Raw genomic sequence first — 21,686 nt, 5'->3', positions numbered from 1 at the left:
AGGTGAGTTAGACAGTAACCCTATCTTCCAGGTTTGTTGGGTTTGTGCCAAAATTTTCAATTTTCTAAGAAATCAACCAAACCCAACTAAATTTTTATAATTTGGATTAGATAGTTCGAGTTAGTGGAGTTTTCGAATTACTTAAACACACGTGAATGGATAGGTTTCTTCCTCAATAATATATATTAAGAGGTTTATGGAATACACAACATAAAAGTGAGTGAGGTGAGCAGACAATTTTTTAGAGAAAAGAAAGTTGAGTAAAATAAAAAGAAGGCATAGCCCACTTTGAGCTTTCCACTTTCCATAGCCATTTCTTGTTGCTGTTCTTCATGTTCTTGATGTTCTTGAATGGAGGAGATAGAAACAGTGAAGTGCGAGTGCTGTGGGTTAAAAGAAGAGTGCACACAGCATTACATATCTCAAGTCAAGGCCAACTTCGACGCCAAATGGCTCTGTGGCCTCTGTTCTGAAGCCGTTCATGACGAAATTTTCAGATCCAAAAACCCGCCGCCGTCCGCCGGGATTCAAGACGCCGTCAAAGCCCACATGCTCTTTTGCCGGAAGTTCAAGTCTAACCCCGCCGTTAGAGTCGCCGACGGCATGAAGCAAATCTTAAGAAGACGCTCTTCCGACTTGTCGTCCTCCCACTCCTCTTCTCCTTCTTCTTCCTCCTCATCCTCCACTTCTTCCCAGGTTCGCAACATGTCGTCTTTCTCTTCTTCCTTTACATAATTTTCCACCCTACACCATTCAATTCCCTTTCAATATTAATAATAATCCTTCCCCTCTCTCTCTTGGTTTTTTTTTCATGCATGAAAAGTAAAAAAAAAAAAAATCAATTTTATATTCTAATTTTTCGATTAATAGTTGGTTACACACAAATCCACTTTTCTTCGATATTCGAGTCGAGCTACTCTCACTTTGATTAGTTGCATCGCCTATTTCTCGTTCTCACTCTCGCTCGGGAGCCAAAACAGTTTCTTTATGAACTAGTTTGACCCAGCCCAAATATCCAAGCGAGCCCGATGAGAAGAGACCTTGTACACTCTCTCAGGTATTTGTATTCAGCAAAAAAAAAGTACCCCTCTCAGAGTCCCTCTTTAGTGGGGTGGGCTCATCGATTTAATTAGGATCAGTCTTATGATGAAACAATTCATTGCATTGGTCATAAGGATAATGGTTCTTATTAGGTCAAGGGCAGCTGGCCTGGGGGTTACTCGCAATTGGTAATAGCATAACCAGAAGAGGGGTAGGGGAAAGAAGGTTACGTGTTGGTTAGCGTAGTGCATCTGTTTCGAGATATGTGACGATTTTATTGAATAATTTAAATTTTTACTAAAAATATATTTGAATAAATTTGAATGGTTAAATTAAATTTAGGTGATAGGTAACCCTAAAGAATTATTATTATTATTATTATTTGTGTAATAATGTTGTTGGATTAAGTGGGATTTAAGGAAGTTTGAGTGTGCTTCAATTGAAGTCAAATGATATTAATTATCTGAGTTGGGTTGATTAAGAAGTAAGATTAGTGTAATTAAATAAATGGAACTTAAAATTAATTAATGTATTAAAAAATATAATATAATTGAATTGTTTATAAAGTTTTTACACAATTATATATACAATATGTTACAATAAAGTAGCACCAACACTAAATCTCATTTATGATTTTTTTGTTCACTATAGTACAATATGTCATTTTTTTTGTGGATAGGACACATTTTTAGGTCACCTTGCCCTAAGACATTTTATCATATAATACCTTTAATTAAAATAATTAAAATTTGTCGTCGTCGTAAATCCTAATTAATAATTTTTTTTTATTAATTTATTGGATTTCACATAGTTATTGATTTTTTTTTTTTTAAATAGTGACATATTAAATATATTAATAAATGAGTTAAAATGGGAATATTTTTTAATTTATGACCCGATTTGTGTGTGAATTTTGGCTATAATTTCAGCTGGGGTGTTTTCTGTCAAAAGGTTAAAATGGGCCAACCATGTTGGGTTGTTTAATACCACACCCTTTATAGTAGGCCCATTAACACATTACCAAACGTTTTGGGCCAACCATGTTGGGCTCTTTAACACCACTTAGTAGGCCCATTGATGCATCCCAAACTTCAAATAAGTTTAAATTATTATTTTGATAACTATTTGTCTGAAAATTTCATTTTTTTTTTATATTTTTAATAAATATTAAAATAATTCATACCATTAGTTTTTATTTACATTTATATAAATTTTGGAAATAAATTTCTATCAAAATTATTATTATTTAAAACAATAATAATGTTAGACGAACATGACTCTCCACAATGGTATAATGAAATTTGTTGAGCGAAATGATGGGGAGTGAATTAAAGTCGGTAACTCTCTATGTCGACAATAAATTTTCGAGTGCATTGATGACTAATGCGGTTTTAGGGACGTAGCAAACACTAGCTTCCACTTTACCACTCATTCCGATTCTTCCCTTTCCTTGAACACCAACTCTATGATCAACATTTTGATTCGTTTTTGGAAGCCATCTTCCTTCCTTCCTTCCTTCCTTCCTTTACCAGACAATCACTTTGTTTCTTCCAAGTTCCTCCAATGTCGAACAGCGGGAATATGTCTCCTTCTCGATCGCTTCCGGGTTTAAACCCTAACAAACTGCGGCGGTTGCCCCATCTTTTCAGCCGGGTTTTGGAGCTTCCCTTTTTTAAGTCCGACGCCGATATTTCCATTTCCGAAACCTCTGATTGCTTCCGATTCGTAGCGGAAACTGGTGGACTCCGCCGCGAGTTTAGGGCGCACACGGTTCATATCCATCCCGGGGTCCTCAAGGTTGTGATTACACAAATTGGGGCTCTGGAGTTGAAGTTAGATGAACCGGAAACCGACACGTGGAGATTTCGACTGCCGGAGACGGCTCTGCCGGAGCTTGTAACCGCCCAGTTCGCCGGCGGAAAGCTGATCGTGACGGTTCCGAAGACGGAGGACGCCGAAAAAGGTACGTGGGGGGATAAGAAAGGGGATTGTTTAGTCAATCTTTCTCGCTCTGTTTCGATTTTTCATTTATTGAAAGGAATTTAATCAAATTTGAGCTCATGGTTGAATCCTTTGGCATGCTTGGTTATAGAGACGTTTTCGGGTTTTCACACCCTCTTATAGAATGTTTTGTTCCACTCATCAATATGACATCTCACAATTTTTGTAACACCAAGAACCAATTTAAAATATATATTGTCAGTTTTGATAAATTACATATAGCTCTCTAGTCTAAACGCCGGCAGTTAGTTGTCTATTTTAGTTCGTTATGTATTGCCTCACGATTTTAAAACGCGTCTGTTAAGAAAGAGTTTCAGGTTTCCACATTCTTACAAGAAATTTTTCGTTTTCTCTTCAACTGATGTGGGGTCTCACAACTTTTGCAACAGCCCAAACTAAACGTTAGCAAATATTGTCCGCTCTAGCATATTACGTATCGTCGATCACACAATATTTGTAATAGCTCAAATCAACCGCTAGTAGATATTATCCGTTTTAAGCTGTTACATATCGTCGATGTCACAATTTTTGTAACAAGCCAAACTAACTGCTAATAGATATTGTCCGCTTTCGCTCGTTACGCATCATCCTCAGTCTCATGATTTTAAAACACAACTATTAGAGAGAGATTTTAACACTCTTATACAAGTAAAACTGGTCTGTTTGAGAGAAATTTTCACATATTTACAAAGAATGTTTGATTATACTCTCTAATAGACATGTCTCACATTTTCAAAACGAGAGGTTTCCTCGTCTCCACACTCAATGTTTATTTCTCCTCTTCAACCGATTTATTTACGGAGGAAATCAAAATTAAATAGTGAGGGTCTTTACCGATGAAACCTGTACCATAGAGTTACAGAATTCAACACGTGTCTGGTGACGTGTCATTTACCTTTTCTTCCGAACGTCCGGCAACGACCGTTTAAATCCCTCTCCCCCAACCTGCAACATTCCCTCCTCCGATTGTTTCAGGATCCTTTACTCTGTGAAAGCAAATGAGCCAAGAACAGCCGCGCCGCCACCAACAGCAACGGCCTATCAAATATGGCGACGTTTTCAACGTCTCTGGAGATCTTGCCTCCAAGGCTATACCGCCGGTGGATGCTGACATGATGCAAACCGCCGAAACCATGGTGTTCGGTGAAACCCAGAAGGGCGGGCCCGCCGCAATGATGCAGTCTGCCGCCTCACGTAACGAGCGCTCTGGCTTCGTTGGCCATGACGATGTCACTGATGCTGCTAGAGACCAAGGAGTTGCCGTCAAGGAGACCGATGTCCCCGGAATTCGAGTCATCACCGAAAAAGTCGCCGGACAGGTCCCATTTTAATTCTGAAAGCATTGATTTTAGGTCAAATGAATTCGGGAGATACTCTGTTTTGTTAGGGATCGGAACTCAAAGTACACTCTTACGCTTACTTCATCATCATTGACTAATTAAATTAGACACTCCCTCTCAACAATCCTCTCCTCGACCAAAGTACATTATAGAGTCTCCTCCGAGGTCTATGGAGCCCTCGAATAGTCTCCCCTTAGTCGAGGTTCAACTTCATCTCTCGAGCCTTCTCCTCGAACAAAGTACACTATAGAGTCTCCTCTAACGTCTATGGAGCCCTCAAACAGCCTCCACTTAATCATACACTCGACTTCATCCTTGAAACCCTCTCCTCAAAAAAATAAACGGGAGGCTTAGAGCCTCCCCGAGGTTAATGGAGCCCTCGAACCTCCTCCCCTTAATCGAGGCTTGACTTACTTTTTTGGAGCCCTCCCCTCGATCAAAGACACTATAAAGGCTCCTATGAGGTCTATGGAGCCCTCAAACAGCCTCCACTTTATCGAGGCTCGACTTCTTCTCTGGAGCCCTTCTCTCGAACAAAGTACACTATAGAGCCTCCTATGAGGTCTATGGAGCCCTCAAACGGCCTCCCTTAATCGAGACTCGACTTCTTCTTTGGACCCCTCCTCTCAAACAAATTACACTATAAAGCCTCCTATGAGGTCTATGGAGCCCTCAAACAACCTCCACTCTATTGAGGCTCGACTTCTTCTCTGGAGTCCTCCCCTCGAACAAAGTACACTATAGAGCCTCCTCTGAGGTCTATGGAGCACTCAAACAACCTCCCTTAATCGAGGCTCGACTTCTTCTCTGGAGCTCTCCCCTCAAACAAAGTACACCATTTGTTCGATATTTGAGTTACTTTTGACTACACTTTCGAGACTCACAACTACTTTGTTCGACATTCAAGGATTCTATTGATATGCTTAAGTTAAAAGCATGACTCTGATACCCATATTAGGAATCACGACTCTTCACAATAGTATGATATTGTCCACCTTGAGCATAATCTCTCATGGATTTACTTTTTGCTTTCCAAAAGGCCTCATACCTATGGAGGTATATTCTTTACTTATAAACCCAAATCCACGATCATTCTCTAAATTAGCTTACGTGGGACTCTCTCTCAACATGTTTTTCACCCTTCGAGTTCAGGTCGTTGGGCAGTTTGTGGAGCCTACGCCGTTCATCGGAGCTGCCATTGTTGAGCAGAATGCGATCACCATAGGGCAAGCTCTAGAAGCGACTGCTCACACCGCAGGCGATAAACCGGTTGACGAGAGCGATGCTGCTGCTATTCAAGCAGCAGAGGTGAGGGCAACAGGGAGCAACGTCGTGATACCGGGCGGACTCGCAGCGAGTGCTCAGTCGGCAGCTGCTTTCAATGCCGGAGTTATCAAGGATGAAGATAAGATTAAACTGAAGGACATCCAAATAGTATGTTTGAACAAACAAAAACAGAGCAAAAATTCAGGTAGAAAAGGGTCGCAAATTATATGAAGTTTTGGTTTACAGGACGCCGCAATGAGGCTGCCAGCAGATAAAGTGGTGACAAAGCAGGACGCGGAAGGGGTAATGAGTGCAGAGCTGAGGAACAAGGCGAGAGTAGCAGCTCATCCTGGTGGGGTGGCGGAGTCCATGGCAGAAGCCGCTAGGATGAATGAGAATGTGCGCCATCAATGAGCGTGAGAGTAGCAGCAATGCATGTGTTCTTTGGTTTGCGGTCTTGCAGTGATCCAACTTTGCAGAAACCTAAGGTTAGATGTTGACTCAATAAATGGAACTCTTGAATTGTTGTTGTCTAAGGCGTGTGGTCTGTGGTTGAATGTTACAGTCATGTTTGTTTAGAACGTTTTGTCTATAGTTTGCGTGGTTGAATGTTACAATCATGTTTGTTTAGAACGTTTTGTCTATAGTTCGCATGTTCGTTTCAAACTATTTTTATTTCTTTTATGTTAAATAGGTTTTTACTACTTTTGTTTTGTCATTATTGGGTGTAAGATCAGTTACCAAAATCATGTCTACGTCCGCTAGGGTTAAAATGCTCAAAATGTAATATAGAGATGTGATTAATCGTCAATTCTTCCTTCTTGAGGTTGAAGTTGTAGTGGTTGCTTATTCGCATTCTGCTTATCCGGTTGCTTTTAGCCTATTTTGTTAACGCATTTCTTCAATCATATTTTCAGCGAAGTCGGAATCACGGCTGACTTATTTGTTAAGATAGGTTTTATCTATGCATTCATTATAATTTGAATATTGCCAAAATATAAGCACTTGAGATGTTTTGAAGATTGGAGAGGCTCCGTTTTGTCAAACCATATTTTATATCTCGAAGTTTGAATGGAGATTGGCAAGGATGATTCGGGTTGGCCCACTATAGATTTAAGTTGTGTATAATGTGGAACTCAATTATTTAGAGGTAGAATCTATGAGATGCTGAACATGTCACCTTCAGAATAAGGATCGAATTCGTTGACGAAAATGCATCAAATGAGTAAACGAACTTAGGCACCTGATGAGAAGTTGAGGCTAAACAAAGAAGATCTAAATTTCAAGCCATTTTTGTAGAACTTCTCCTGTTTCTTTACCACCAAGTGGCGGCTAAGCGATGATCTGATAAACAATTTGCAATAGCTCAGGAGTAAGATTGCAACAGGTAGAATTCAAAAGACACACGAACAAGCATCAGATTGACTGATCATGCCCTGCCTGCTTCATAGCCACAGACAGCAAATCAGAGACGGGCTTCTAAACCTGAATACCCATCTTGATGATGACGAATTATCAAACGCCACTTGGGCAAAACCTAATCTGTGCATTGAGGTAATATTTGAAATTGGATGAAAGTAAATAACCCTCAAATACGGATGGATGATAGGCATGATCGAGTAAGAGACTAAGAGATTAATATAAGCAATAGGACAAGCCTTTCTACAACTAAAGACCAAATGACATTAGGATCTACTTAATAATGTTTTTGTCGTGGTCATCCTAATAACTTTACACCATCAACCTACAGCTAAAGTTTGATCAACATTAGAGTTTGGCTTCTCAGCACGAAAAGTCACAATTAACACGCATACATCGCTACTGTTTAATGGTTAGGTATTACAGACAAACCATTATGAAAGTAAATAACAAGATCGGAGTCATCAAATCAGCAGTTACCATCATCAGAGATCAGTCATGTTTATCGGTAGTAAGCTGGTTGATATGCTGGGGCCATTGGCTTGCCGTAACCACCATATACAGGATAGGACATTGGAGGCGTGGGAAAGGATCCAGCATGTGGAGCAGCTTCCGGTGAGTAAGTGTATCCAGCATGTGGAGCAGATTCAGGCGAGTAAGTGTAAGGATTTGTGGGTGGGCTTCTGCTACCATACATTGAGGGTGGGGAATGGTAAGGTGGGACACCAGCAGGGTATTGAGAGTGCGAGGGGGACCTAATGAATCCGGGAGCTGCAGGGTACGAAGATACGTACGCATTCGTCAAGCGACCAGCCTTGGCAGGAGGCATAGGACCGCCATTGTTTGCACGTGTTCTCTTGTTGGCAGGGACTGCAGCAGGCTTTCTTTTCTCAACCTTAACCTTTTCAAGCTGTTCAAGGCGTTTCTTAAGGTTTTCTGGAGGGAACTCAGCCTGAAGCTTGTATTCTTCAATGCACTTGATGACAGCTCGAAGTGCCGACTGCTCTTTTCGTGCAGCAAGGTGCTACAACAAACAAAAAGAAAGTATATCAATTACGACCGCCTCTGATATGTTGAATAGAGTCCATTGAGATCGAATACTACAGAGAACCTGGAAATGAGGACAATTCCTTTTACACCAATTAAACACAAATAGCATAGCCTATAACATAGGCTACAAATATCTTCAAACAGATGAGATATCCAATGAACAGCCCATTGGTGACCCCTCACTCATCATCACATGAAAGATACAAACACAAACGCGAAAACTTATTTCAAGAAGTAATAGTGAAGTAAAGAAATAAGATAAACTCTACCATTGCTCTGCCAGCATTATTTGGGTCCTCAGAAATGGCAGCTGCAGCTTTCTTTGCATCCTTCAGATAAGCTTTCAGCAGTGGAACAGGAGGGAACTTATCCAAAAGATCAACCTCATATGTAAAATGCACGGCATCAAGCTGCTGCCCCCGGCTGATTAGTTCTTCAATCATATCTACACATAGATAGCAGCTCTCCCATTACAGTAATGTCGTCCATGATATAGTAATAATAACAAATGATGCGAGGTTAAGAATAAGAACATTGCAATTAGTAAGAACAATGAAACATTTAGCTATCAATTTCAAAATAACCACTCAGCCTCAAATCCATGGAATGTTGTGAAAATTTGATATGCTACCAACATAATCCTTCTCATAGATATAATTTTCCGTGCAATTTGCATAAAAGCTCTAATTGATCCGTTAAAATGTGGATTAATGAGCTTTTACAGATCATTTCGCTCATATAGTTCCATGGTTGGATCTTATAGAGCAAGAACAAAATATAACCCATTTCTTGCTTCTAAAATAAGACCAAGATAAAAAAACATATCAGTTTTCCATATGAAACAAAAGGGAAATGCAAAAAATTTATACCAGGCATTATATCACCAAGGCCAAGTGATACCGCCAGCTTGGGCATCTGCTTACGCCAGGCCGATCCAACCACGAGCTTCCTATACAAATTAATGTCTTCCCTCTTCACAATCCCAAAAGTAACCAAGTGCTGCAAAAAGGTGTGCACGTCTGGTGTTCTAACATTCTCGATTCCACCTCGCTCTTCCAAGCTCGCCTTCCAAGTTTCAGCAATCTCCTTGGCGCGCTCTTTCATGCTAGGTGTAACCAAAATCCTTGACTTCCCTATCACAGGGTCTACAACAACTGGAATCAGCGATTCAAGCACTAAAACACAAGCCCAGCCTAAATCGTTCCCTCCATCACTTTTTTCCACTCTCTTATCCAGTGGAAACACCTCCGAGATGGCCTCCAGCACGAATCTCGGTGGATCGATGCATTCAGCTAAAGCCAGATGAATTTTCGCCCTCAATGCTTCCAATTCCTTCTTCTTACCAGTGATAAACGTCCAAAATCCTCCAGAATCCATTCCCAAACAGAAGGATTTCAGCTTCAACAACAATCCATCGCCATCATCGACTTCACCATTCTCATCGTCCTCTGTCTCAAGCGCTTTAAGCGCCGCCTCCATGCTTTTCTCGACCTTACTAAGCGCGATCTGAACACTGCCCTGGATACTAACCTCGCGCTTATCCAGCTCGTCAAGAGACTCCTTAGTCTGATGGTCTAGGGTTTGAATTTTATGCCTCAGTGCCTCCGATTTCTTAAGAAGATCTTGTTCCAGATTAGTAAAATGATCGGAGAGCTCCTTCCAGAGCAGAGTACAGCTCGCCATCAGAGACGTCTGCCTTTGGAACTCATCAAAACTCGGGTGAGTCAACTCGCCGGGATCGGGGATCGTCCCCATTTCTTTTTAAGTCTCGAACGGCGGCGGTGGCGGCGTCTCGGCGGTGGAAAGAGAGAGAGAGAGAGAGAGAGAGAGAAAGTGCGTATGGAAAAGAAGGGGAAGGAATGAAACCTGGAACGGAAGAGATTAATCAAAGGGACAAGACAACTGAAGTTACACGAACGAATAGGAGAATGACACGTAAGTGATAATTACCGGAAACCGGCGTCCAAAAGTTACGTGTGAAACAATTCTAGAATACGCCGACGATGACTACCGCTTTCGAAATCAAATGCTTTGGATTTAAATTTAAATACTATTTTTCTTCCCTCAATTATATATATATTTATTTATTTATTTAAATTACAAGTTTTGGCTTTTAATACTTTATTTCACACGTCGTTATACTAAAATGTTAGAGATTTTGGAAGGATTTAGAATTTTAAAGGTATTTCTTTATTCCTTTTCTTTTTAAAAAATTAATAAGTTAATTTTTTAGAAATCCTTATTCAAATAGATAGGGCTATTAATTATGTATTTAATTTAATACGTTTTTTCTCTTATATATATTAATTTAATACTCAAACTACTAAATGCCAAAATTTGCTAAATTTAATAAATTGAAATGATTTAATATATGAATTTATTAGACAAGTTTGAATCTTTAAATTTTATTTTAATCTGTAAATTAAAATAATGATTTAAGTTGAATAAAAAAGTTATGATGATTAGATCAATGAATAGTAATTTCATACAATATTGCTCCAAGAGTAAATTAATTCAATTACATAAAATATACTTTAAATAGAGTATATTTATTACAATTATTCCTAAAATTACTTTTAAATTTATAACAAAAAAAACATGCATTAATACTTTTCTAATTATGGAATTATCAATGATGCGTTATGCAATTTTGGCTTTTGCTGTCTGTTTTGAAAATTAAATGTTGGCAAAATGGCCGTTTTATTTAATTAAGTTTTTTTTAAAAAAAATTACTTATAAATTTCAATAATGATTTAACATTACTAAATACCATATTATTAAGTAATTGTTTTACCATATTATTATAAATTTGACTAAGAAATGAAGAACAATCTACTATAATTTATTATTCTAAAAAAATTGTAAGAATAAAAGAAGGAAATGGGGTAAAGTTGAAGCAAAATGCTTTTCTTTGAAGATAAGATTGGGAAAGGTGAACAAGACAACAATTTGTTCTATAAAAACGTCAAATGTTCGAAAAATTACCATCCTGCACGAGGCATTATTTTAAAAATGTCAACAATATATTAATGCTTTAAATAGTGTTGCTAATGAGTTTAGTTTGGATAAAGTTGGAACTTTGATCTCTCACTCTAAGAGATGGATTTACGTGTCGAGATATTTTTCCGCAAGACCTCCCCCACAATATTGTTACTACAGCATCCAAAGCAACCTACTTGAAAGTTGTTTTATTGCACGACCGTTTTTCCAGTCAAGCAACCTACTTGAAAGCTGTTTTATTGCACAACCAATCTTCCTAGTCAACCAACCTACTTGAAACTAGTCATACAGGCACTATATGATTTTAAAAATCTAAAGAGATCAATTTCCTAAGTTCATCACAACTAAGTTCATCTCACCTAAGCAAGGAAACGTCAGGGTCATCTTAGACTCCTTTAACCAAGCATCTTTGACTCACTAGATAAGTGTATGCTTCAAGTCTCCTGTTCCTCAATCTATTGGTCACCTAAACATAATAGTAGCTCTTCCGTCACAAGGTTGACTAGTCCATTATTACCAAAACCCACATGAATTACAATCAGTGTTTTCGTAATGACTTTACTATCAATCTAAGCATAACTCAGCCAAAAAGACACTATAATCAACCCAAGTATAGCTCGGTTGAAAAGGCAACAAGAAAACTATGATAAATCAGAACATAACTCAGTCAAAAAGACAATAAGAAAACAACTATAATCAACTCAAACAGCAAAAAAATAACTATAAACAATTCAAGCATAACTCAGTCTAAAAAAACACTAAGAAAACAACTATAATCAATTCGAGCACAGCTCACTCGATCAAGAACATGGATGTAGAGTATAACAGTAGGTAGAGTAGTTAGTGTATGTTAACTACCATAGGTGTAGTGTAGAGAACAGAATGAAGGGATTAGGGTGTGGGAAGAAAGTGCTTTCACGAAAATCAAAGCAAAAGAGAGGGAAAGGAATGGGGGATAGGTGGGGGGATGGGCCATGCCCACATAGTCTGACCACCACATGGGTTCAGTCAGTTAAAGCACAGACAGATGCCAAAACAAGGTACGCAATTATACACAGTGCCATTTCCTGCCTCTCCCTCCCTACATCAACTCCAGCGTCTTCCAAGCATGCGCATCACACGTGTAAAGCTTACACCCTCTTCCCCTTTCCCTATCCCTTCCATCCCCATTCTCAACTTCCCCCTTTTGTCTCAACCCCGTTTCAATCTAGGGTTCCATTCTCTTTCTCATGTGGATCCATGGTTTGAACCAAAACCACACTACCTCCATGGTTACCTGTCAAAATGAAGGAAATAGCAAGAATCTTTTGCAACATAGCTTACAACACATCAAAATAATACTAATAGTAATGAGGCTTTCCTGGTTAAAATATAAATGTAGGATGATGTAACCATCCAGCTTGGACGCAACCATACAATATTGTGGATAAGATTCCTAGCCGAGACTACTCTCAAAGTATCTCCCTCCTTCCACCGACACCAAAGACTAATTTTCAGCATTCAACATCACTGCCCCAGAGATAATATCCTTCCTATTTCTACTTTTGAAAGAAAAAATTCTTCAAATCATATCAAACAGAAACTACAGACACTGAAAAGCAAACAAAAACTGTCACTAAAAGTTGGCCTCCTGGTATCCCACCCTGGTATCCCACACTCGGCTGCATAAGCTACATTTACCTTCAAAAAGTACTCAATTAGATTACTGTGAACCAAGATTAAATTGCCCAATTGTCTAGTTGAAATATATTGTACAAACATCAATAATATATAAGAAAAAAACAACCAAATTAGGCATTTCACCCTTCTGGATCCACTCCTGATTGGTTGGACCAGATGCACAGATTTGTACTCCAATGAACAAAAATCATCTAGTTGAAGATATATTTCTCAAGCTAGAATCAAGTTATAAATACAAGAGAGTCTAATTCATCCGATAACAATTATTATTAATTGATTAGAGCCTCCATCAAGATTCACATGCACACCCGCGGTCGGCTCCAACTCCCAAGTGTGCCAGATATTTTAAAAACAAGGCAACTCACCTACACAATCAACTTCCCTTTTGATAAACATGCAATCAATAAGTACGTGCAGAAACGTAACTGGAGACAGCCCAGAGGATTGATTCCGCACTCTACTTTAAAATTGTATGCTTGTCCTGAAAAGTAGTATGCAACGGAAGGCTTGTTAACTCAGAATTAGCTTCCTTCCCAGATGCTTATACAGCGAGTCATTATGATCACAATTATGCTCATATCCTGCTTCTAACAAATAGCACGTTCGTAGAATTATGATGGTGAGATTGTCCGGGTTTGTTTATGCAACAACTTTCAATCATTAGAATTTAAGACATTTGACAAGCCAGATCCATAATCAACATCCTACCATACACATTCATCCTACGGTAGAAATAAAATTATGCAACAAAACCAGGGAAATTCCTGAAGTAATGTTCACTGGTAGTTCAAACAACCACCCACCTCCTTTTGACGAACGGACAATATTCAACAAGCTGTTTGGTAGACTTTACCGATGACCATCGAGCTCAAAAATAAATCGGATCCAAGCGTTGCAGCTCATCCAAGGATGCAAATTAAACATGAGCTGAACTATATTTGGAGATATTCTACCTGGATGATTTGATATCCCTATAGCTCTCTATGGCTACCTTCTTCCTTGTATCGAAATCAACTTTGTCCATATCAGCTGCAGTTGCAAGATAGCCATAGAAAACTCTATTCCTCTCTCCAGTCTTTTCATCCACCTTCACAAGGTTTGGGTTTTTATCATCATCATTGCCCAATGCTGCAGGTCGCATGCAAACCCAAGCTTTACGTCCATGATTGTCCTTCTCAAAAAATTCAGCCAGTCTCTTGGCTTCATTGAGGCCAGACTGATCACCCGAAAACTTGATCAAGGTTGTGCCCAAATGACCCTCCCTTCCATACAAAGNTACGCACATTTAAATTTGGAAATTAACATTGTTTAACTTTGGTGATATTTAAATAAAACCTCAGATTTTCTAACTATTCCATTTCCAGTATCAATGACTCTCTCACTACCCACCCAAACAAAGCCCTTTTTGTTCACAGCCCAAAGGACAAAGGGGGAACCAGTTCAATTTGAAAATATTGATCCATCAAACAAGTTCTGAAAAAAAAAAAAAAAAAAAAAAAAAAAAAGGAAGGCCAAATGACTCGTCAAGACATCTTAATGCCAATATATTGATAGCAAACTAGCCATTGGATTATAAAAGGTAAAGGCCTTTGAACTAGGAACAGAGGTGGCCGTGTATAAACTAAATAGACATTTTGAGAACTGTTTACAAAAAGCTTAAAAGCGTCAGAAGCTACAGACAACAAGAGGCAGTTTCCACAAGTGAATAGCATGCATGATCATTTAAAACAAAAATAACTAGGACACAGAATCCAAGCACCCAGTTCAGGAAGTTTGAGAATTTGGAAAACCAAATCAAATGAAATAATAAATTAAAAAGAACCTCAGAAGCAAATTATTATCATGTCTACCAATTAACAAAACACCACACTAGAAACTAGCATGACAAATATTGTTAAGGTGAGGTCAAATACAAACGTTGCCCTTAGCTTAATATGAGAGCATCTCCCATCAATCTGAATCTAACTCTACTGTTAAGGATTGCAAAGTAACTAATTTGCAGAGCCTATCATTACCTCCAGTGTCTCACACACTAAAGACAAACGAATAATATGATCCAAAGTATACCGCTGAAATAAGAGACTATAGTTACAAGTCTATGTTCAAATAATCAAAATCAACCCCACTTTCTTCCAGTTCACATCAGTCTTCATTAATGCAGTACTATGTATACACGATGACATTAAGAAGTTGCGTAAGGGTAAAAACTAAGTAAAAAAGAAGATGCATCGACAAAATGGATCATCTAAAGATCTGTAACCTGCCACTAACTTCTCATAAGCCTATATGATATAAGAACAAAGAAAACAATCTATTTGAAGACAATGGGTTTAGAACAACAAAATAAAAGATATGTTAGACACGACATTTGAGAGGGTGGAAGATGCTGAAAATAATATCTAATGTGCAAAGCACATGCCTGTAGTGAAATGAAAATTTCTCAGATAAACTCCCTTGATTCTGTATAGCTATTCCATAGATCATATCTCAAGATTGTCAGCCAACAAAGATTGTAGGGTAAAAAAAAATCACCAAGGACACCAAAAGCAACTACAGAGATTTAAGGACGTTGATTAGAAAAGGGATTACATAAATCCCTTCAAAGGAGACGTGAAACAGCTTCACCAACACAAAAACAGGACTATAACAAACCCCCAAAAGATTCCAACGTGCCATCAACTTATCCTTGGGGGATTCAGAAAAAAAATTAAGGTAAGTTAATTATAAGTATGTTATGAACCAGGTAAATATAACCCAAGTGTAATCAGCAACTATACTAATAAATAATTAAGGTACTTCATAAAAATATATATTATCAAGCAGATAGCTATAGCTAATGTGACACACGTGGGAGAGAGATAGAGAGAGAGAGAAGAGACTGGACACTGTTACCCCTCCCTACAACGCATAAACACTTGAACGGAATCAACTCAATGGAAAAAAAGAAACAGCTTCATTCACATTCAATCAATACGAAGCTGCTATTTCGTCAAGAAAAGTACAAAAGAGTGAGGATAAGGATATCCTAGAGCAAAAGGAATAAAAAAAATCCCTTCCAATCGGATTTGGAACAGTTCCACTAACACTAAAACAAGACCGTCCCAGAAAGACTAAGTTTCCACGTGTGCCATCAACTCCTTCATGGAGGGTTCAGATATAACCTCAAGTTCATTAACTAAAATAGAAAGTGCAGATAAATATAACTATGGTTCTCATCAGCAACTAAAAATTCATTAAAGCACTCTGCAATCTAAATCTATTTTCTAAAACATCTGTGACAGATGAGACAGACAAGGGACATTTTATGTGCTTCTAAGTGAAATTGCTGGGCAGTAAAGTTGTAGATGCAGTACAGCTACTTGATAAGAGACCTTATTCTGTCTAACAAGAGATAAATCGACTCAAACAACAATGAAAAATGAAAAAAAGTAAAAAGGTTCATTATACCTCTAATTTTACTATCCATTGCCTTGTTTCCCAAACCCTCCATGCGCCCATCTTTACCCTTTCCAATAATTGTATTATGGATGATAACTAGAGGAGGCCACATAATCAGATCCTCCTGGTTAGCTGCTGCTTCATCAGCAGATAGATACCGGTACCCTCTTGAACTATCAGGAGGCTTTGAGTAGTTCCACCCCATTAATACACAAAGAGCTTTGTGTAAACCCAGATGATCTACTAGCAAGTCAGCGCTATCACAGTTGTATGTGTGCATAATAAGGCCATGCATATCTGGAAAATCTCTAGAGGACCTGAAAGCAAGCATATAAAGGAGGGGGCAACATTCTTTAGGGGGCCAAAATATGATTTTTAATAGGTTCAAACAATAATATAAGCCTACAAATTTGAACCAAATTAGGAATAAAGTGGCGTACACCACTTAAAATGGAAGGTTTAAGGAGGAAACGAAGACTCCAATATTGCAAAAAGCATTATCAAGCAAAGAAATCAAGCCTCCATATCACAGAAATTAGGTCTCAAAACTGCTTCTTTTAAAACAAGCTAACATCATACCACCAACCATTAAAGTTCTTCTCAACTGCAGTAGTCCTAAGAAAGATTTATAATTTTTGTTGCGATAGTTCCAACTTTGTGATCCCAAACAAAAATGGAAGATGCAGTCCAGACAAATAGCAGAAGAGGCAAAAATTTTCCATCTCAGGTTCTCCTGTCACCAAAGTTATCAATCTTCAGGTCTGTGAAGTCAATGGGTAAATGATCTCGATTACTGAGCAGTGAGTATCATAGTTCCTTCTTCCATAACTAAGATTATTTGAATTTATACAATTTCATAATGAGAGGAACTTAAATAACAACATACCTAAAAAACTTATGGTTCCTATGTTTCATCAAATGGTTTCTATCTATCCTTCTACTACATTAAGAAACCTCAGATAACCAATAATAAGGGTTCCTCGTCTGCAAAATCCATTGATCAAAACATTGAAGCTTGAAATCTTCTACACTATTTCTACTCATTTAATGACAATTGGAAATTCAAACATATGCTTGAGACGACAAGCAGTTTATTAACGACCAAACATGCACAATATTCAGGAATCAATGATTGGTAACAAGGTTCAGATAACTTCATGGTTGAAATCCCATAGGTTCACATTATAAAGAAGATATGGGACCAATGAGAGAACAGGTACACCATATGAATACATGGTTGGTAAAAAGGTTCAGATATTTTCATGGTTGAAATCCCATAGGTACACTTCATAAGAAACAAATTACACAAACGAGAGAAAAGGTACACCATTCGAATACCAAACCAAACTAACAAAGTTCATATTGAACAAGCTTGAGCTATACTAAAGGTAATAAGGATTCTCCAACAGGGAAAAATTCAAGGAATGCAATCCTTAAACGAAATGAGTCCATACAAACAAAAAGCTCCCATATAGCCTTGAAGTCCTCTCAACCACTAGGAACAGTCTCATGTTTTCCTTCTTAATTAGAAAATCACCAAAAGGAAAATCAAGCAAATATTTGTAAGTTTCCAGGCCAACAATGGATAAGCAAAGAATGGCACCAAGGAAACAAGTTATCAGCTAGTTCCTCCCCCTGGAGAAAGAAAAAGGCACGAAAAAACATCCTATCAGACACTATACTAAGTATTGATACCTCTCAGGAGAGAGATTATTTTTTCTTCTATTGCTACTCATGTTTCCCCACAGGCACAAAAAAGTGGCATGTATTGTCACATAGCAAGTTAAATGGCAAGTATTGTCAAATAGCCAGACACTAGAATTGAAGAAATTATTCATTCATGAGAAACTTTCAACCTCATTCACATCAAAGCAGCCCATTTGGCAACCTAAATCCACAAATACTTCAAATTGATATATGCGGGACAGGGAGTTTCATAAAAAAAAAGGCTAAACAGGTCTCCCTCGTTGATTATGATTATGGCATCAAATCAACTACAATTTACAGGCTTGGATTAATGCCTAACCAAACAATTACCATCAAAGAGATAACTAACACAATATCTTTTACCACTAATGCGTCATAGCTATATGTATCAGACAGAGTTAGTAGCATTCCACCAGCTTCCTATTAGAACTATTTGTAAAGGGAGAAACAAATATAACCAGCTGATTCACTCCATAAAGAGAACAGGTTTTTCCAGATACAACTTTTGATGGTAAGGCAATATAGTAACCATATTGTACACACAAAATAATTGCATCCATACAAGCCATCGAACTTGTATCACATGGCTAAAAGAGACCAAACCTATAGGAAAACACAATATAAAAGGTGAACCAACATCACAATGAAGTGAACAAAAAATGTCTAAGGTTGCAGGGTAATGGCACTTACACAGTGATGCAATCATACTTTCCTAAAAAAATATAAGGTAACTAGATAAGAAATATACATATACAGTAAAATGAAATAATATAACAAATAAGGGGAAAACCCTTAAACAACCCTTGCAATAAAAATAGCATCACATGGGAATTCATATCAAGAAATTAAAAAAAAAAAAATAGTAAAAAAGAACCAAGTATAAAGCAAGGCAACGCACAGGACAAAGTCTAAACATATCAACAAAACTTACCCCTCCAGAATTACCAGAAACCACGAGAGTATGTTCGTGGCCATTCCAAGCCATTCACATTGGTTAGGAAGCAAAATTATGCTCGAGTCCAACAGTCAATGGACTATGCCCATCCCCTAGTTCCGTTGTGTAACAATAAAGCCAAAAAATGATCAGTTGGTTGCTTTTACTGAAGCCAATCCTGGGTTAAGTTTGGCCAAAAACCAACCCCAATAGACCTTTTTTTTTTAATGTTAAAAGAATGAGATCTCAATAAAAGAATACAAAAGCATACACAAAGATAACCCTCCAAAAGGAGCCAAAACAAAGTCAAGACCAACTAACTACACAAAAAAAGGTACAATCTAAAATAAATAAGATGCCCAAATAGACATTGAACTTGATGAAAGATCACACCTCTAACACCAAACCAACTATCTTACACCACTATCCTATATTACGTAATATGGGGAACAAATGTATAGGAGGAAAAGTACAACAAAACCAATGGCCAGACACTCAGCAAGAGCCAGCATCCACAGTTTCCTCAAATGCTTGTATATAACACTCGTAAGGATAAGTAAGAGCAAAGAAAAGGTATCAAGAAGCATCCACTTAAAGTATTGACTTCCTTCTCAGTCACGACAACATCAAAAGCAAACAAACAGTCGATGTATTTGCTCACAGCAACCACCACAATAGACGCAGGGAAAATATTAGAAGAGAGTGTAGTTCTCCTTTCCCTTCTTCTTGTCAATCAATTAAACATATCAAAATCCAAAATTACATTAGTACAATGAATGCATAGTTTTTGCCACAGGCACGGACACTCAAGTCAGTATCCATACCCCCACTTAAATGCTTCATATCAGTCTTAAAAGAAAAGGCAGCAGCAGAAAAACATCTTAATTGGAAAGGGCGATCAAGAACGCATATGCTCAACGCATTCACTTCCTTCTTAACCACAACAGACAGTGCAAACAAACAGTGGAATGTATTAGCTAACTGCATCCACCATAAATTATCCCGGATGCAGGGAAGAGAAGCATTAATTATCAGCAATATATAAAAATACTGCAAGTCAAAGAGATAAGACACAAAGAGTCCAATTGCATCAAACCTTGAACAAGCAAGACATTGAAGACGCCCATGTTTCCCGTCCTCCAAATAATTCTTTTTCTGAGTTGCGTTTTCATTGATAGTCTTCACAAAGTGAAGGAATGCCTTTCTCAATGCATTCTGGTCAACTTCCAAATATTTAGGAGCTACATTGTGACCGCTACCTGGCCTTAAACCTTCGTTTTCATAACTACCACCAACTCGCATGTACTTCGAGAACCTTATATCTTCTGTTCGACCATATGGATCACTCGTTCCCGCCAAAAAATCACCCCGCCGTTCGCCAGAACCAGTATGAAACCCATTTGCATTCTCATTGTGCAAGAATTGCTGTTGTCGCCTACACATTTCGTCTTTCTCATCCTTCCTGTCTTTCTCATTGTCGTCATTGAATTTCCTCTTCATCGAAAATTCTGCAGGACCACCACGTTCGTCAGTCCCTCGAGAGTTCCAGTGCTCTTGAGGCCTGGAACGCGCAAACTGTTCTTCCCGAACACCCCGAAATTCATTTGGACTCATAGGGCCACCGGGGGGGAACCGACGGTCAAATCCACCATATTCACGGCCAGGACCACCGGACCCCATTGGTAAAAACCGAGCAGCAAGATCCATGGGCCTTGCAGGCGGAGTAAAATCTTGATAGTCCAGAGGGAGAGCAAAGTACGACCGTACGCTTCCATCAGCAAGAACAATCGTGCGACGATCGAGCATGTGGAATCCATAAGACGGCGGAGGCGGTGGGCCAAGATCCGAGGGATCGGAAAAGGGAAGAGGAACTCCAGGTGAATGGAGAGGAGCCGATGCCGGAGTTGGATTAGCAGCCTTGTCGGCGGGATGCTTGGGATGAGTTGCATTGGGACTAATTGCAACCTTCGAGGAAGGATTATGGGGTTTGGAAGATTTAGAATCGGATTTGGGATCGGAGGGAGGATTGTTGGTGGAGGACTCCCAGCGGGATTTCCGGTTAGAAGGGGCGGTGGAAGAAGAAGGAGGCTTCTGAGACGGCTTGCTTGTATTGTTACCGCCGGCCATGGCTGTTGTAGAAGCGGTCGGAGCCGCCTAGGGTTTACGAGAAATCAGAAAATCTCCGTTTTTAGCTTCCGGGCTAACTGGATAGGTGAATGGGTGTTTTATTCAGCGATTACTTCCCGATTCCCTTTCCGGCCCCACCAACTATTTAATTTAATTTAATTTATATTATATATATATATATATATATATTTTTTTTTTTTTCTTTCACACCTATTTCATTATATATCGATAATAAAAAATTTATTAATTTCATTTTTTTAATAAATACAATTTTAAAACTTTTATTCAATAATTTATATTTAAAAACATAAATTTTCATTTAAAACAATAAACTTATAGTAAAATAGAGTCAAATATCAACCTAAAATAATTAAAGTAATAATACCTAAAAAAAAATAAAAAATAAAAATTTCCATATCTAATTTTATATCTAATAAATCCATAAGCAATGAAAATATTTGTTAGCAATGGATTTGAGTTATTACAAATGGAATTAGAGTCAAACACCGAGTGATTGTACAACGAAGATGTTACCAAACATCAAGTGGTGTGTCAGCGAAGATATTGAACTCCCAAAAGAGTGAATGGTAAGATCCCACATTAGTTGGAGAGGGTAACAAAACATTCCTTACAAAGGTGTGGAAACCTCTTTTTAGTTCTATCTCTAGACGAAGACGAAAAAG

General features: G+C 38.3%; 5 protein-coding genes across 6 annotated transcripts; 3 read left to right on the top strand and 2 right to left on the bottom strand.

Moving 5' to 3' along the window:
* Positions 1-180: 180 nt before the first annotated feature.
* Positions 181-1,296, top strand: LOC111494477. Its single transcript, XM_023144419.1, has 2 exons — positions 181-696; positions 1,194-1,296. The coding sequence occupies exons 1-2, from the start codon at positions 352-354 to the stop codon at positions 1,239-1,241; spliced, it is 393 nt and encodes a 130-aa protein (XP_023000187.1). The 5' UTR covers positions 181-351; the 3' UTR covers positions 1,242-1,296.
* Positions 1,297-2,491: 1,195 nt separating this feature from the next.
* On the top strand, positions 2,492-3,257 carry LOC111494280 (17.4 kDa class I heat shock protein-like). Its single transcript, XM_023144185.1, has one exon. The coding sequence runs from the start codon at positions 2,605-2,607 to the stop codon at positions 3,085-3,087; it is 483 nt and encodes a 160-aa protein (XP_022999953.1). The 5' UTR covers positions 2,492-2,604; the 3' UTR covers positions 3,088-3,257.
* Positions 2,928-6,173, top strand: LOC111494279 (late embryogenesis abundant protein D-34-like). Its single transcript, XM_023144184.1, has 4 exons — positions 2,928-3,004; positions 4,018-4,361; positions 5,535-5,816; positions 5,895-6,173. Exons 2-4 carry the CDS (start codon positions 4,041-4,043, stop codon positions 6,060-6,062), a joined length of 771 nt encoding a protein of 256 aa, XP_022999952.1. The 5' UTR covers positions 2,928-3,004; positions 4,018-4,040; the 3' UTR covers positions 6,063-6,173.
* A 1,089-nt stretch (positions 6,174-7,262) lies between these two features.
* LOC111494276 (FRIGIDA-like protein 4a) lies at positions 7,263-9,968 on the bottom strand. Its single transcript, XM_023144181.1, has 3 exons — positions 8,987-9,968; positions 8,387-8,562; positions 7,263-8,091 (listed from the first exon to the last, which is right to left on the bottom strand). Exons 1-3 carry the CDS (start codon positions 9,870-9,872, stop codon positions 7,570-7,572), a joined length of 1,584 nt encoding a protein of 527 aa, XP_022999949.1. The 5' UTR covers positions 9,873-9,968; the 3' UTR covers positions 7,263-7,569.
* A 1,920-nt stretch (positions 9,969-11,888) lies between these two features.
* On the bottom strand, positions 11,889-21,091 carry LOC111494278. Of its 2 annotated transcripts, none has more exons than XM_023144182.1 (3): positions 19,973-21,091; positions 16,245-16,552; positions 11,889-13,278 (listed from the first exon to the last, which is right to left on the bottom strand). In XM_023144182.1, exons 1-3 carry the CDS (start codon positions 21,001-21,003, stop codon positions 13,163-13,165), a joined length of 1,455 nt encoding a protein of 484 aa, XP_022999950.1. In that variant the 5' UTR covers positions 21,004-21,091; the 3' UTR covers positions 11,889-13,162. The 2 variants fall into 2 exon arrangements, with proteins under 2 accessions (XP_022999950.1, XP_022999951.1); XM_023144183.1 differs by having other exon boundaries at positions 11,889-12,393.
* Between the last annotated feature and the right edge of the window lie 595 nt (positions 21,092-21,686).

This window comes from Cucurbita maxima, unplaced genomic scaffold, assembly GCF_002738345.1.
Source record: "Cucurbita maxima cultivar Rimu unplaced genomic scaffold, Cmax_1.0 Cma_Scf00020, whole genome shotgun sequence".
Taxonomy (NCBI): domain Eukaryota; kingdom Viridiplantae; phylum Streptophyta; class Magnoliopsida; order Cucurbitales; family Cucurbitaceae; genus Cucurbita; species Cucurbita maxima.
The sequence above is the reverse complement of the archived record's forward strand: the minus strand, read 5'-3'. Positions and strand labels throughout refer to the sequence as shown.

What these genes read in the sequence shown, in the direction of transcription:
- LOC111494477 (XM_023144419.1), top strand. Translation starts at nt 352, where the DNA reads ATGGAGGAGATAGAAACAGTGAAGTGCGAGTGCTGTGGGTTAAAAGAA. An exon ending in CATCCTCCACTTCTTCCCAG is followed by an intron (nt 697 to 1,193) that starts GTTCGCAACATG and finishes GGTTCTTATTAG; the next exon opens with GTCAAGGGCAGCTGGCCTGG.
- LOC111494280 (XM_023144185.1), top strand. Translation starts at nt 2,605, where the DNA reads ATGTCGAACAGCGGGAATATGTCTCCTTCTCGATCGCTTCCGGGTTTA.
- LOC111494279 (XM_023144184.1), top strand. Translation starts at nt 4,041, where the DNA reads ATGAGCCAAGAACAGCCGCGCCGCCACCAACAGCAACGGCCTATCAAA. An exon ending in CCGAAAAAGTCGCCGGACAG is followed by an intron (nt 4,362 to 5,534) that starts GTCCCATTTTAA and finishes CTTCGAGTTCAG; the next exon opens with GTCGTTGGGCAGTTTGTGGA. An exon ending in AACTGAAGGACATCCAAATA is followed by an intron (nt 5,817 to 5,894) that starts GTATGTTTGAAC and finishes TTTGGTTTACAG; the next exon opens with GACGCCGCAATGAGGCTGCC.
- LOC111494276 (XM_023144181.1), bottom strand. Translation starts at nt 9,872, where the DNA reads ATGGGGACGATCCCCGATCCCGGCGAGTTGACTCACCCGAGTTTTGAT. An exon ending in CCTTGGTGATATAATGCCTG is followed by an intron (nt 8,563 to 8,986) that starts GTATAAATTTTT and finishes ATCTATGTGTAG; the next exon opens with ATATGATTGAAGAACTAATC. An exon ending in ATAATGCTGGCAGAGCAATG is followed by an intron (nt 8,092 to 8,386) that starts GTAGAGTTTATC and finishes TGTTTGTTGTAG; the next exon opens with CACCTTGCTGCACGAAAAGA.
- LOC111494278 (XM_023144182.1), bottom strand. Translation starts at nt 21,003, where the DNA reads ATGGCCGGCGGTAACAATACAAGCAAGCCGTCTCAGAAGCCTCCTTCT. An exon ending in CAATGTCTTGCTTGTTCAAG is followed by an intron (nt 16,553 to 19,972) that starts GTTTGATGCAAT and finishes GCTTGCTTTCAG; the next exon opens with GTCCTCTAGAGATTTTCCAG. An exon ending in AATGGATAGTAAAATTAGAG is followed by an intron (nt 13,279 to 16,244) that starts GTATAATGAACC and finishes ACTACTTTTCAG; the next exon opens with GACAAGCATACAATTTTAAA.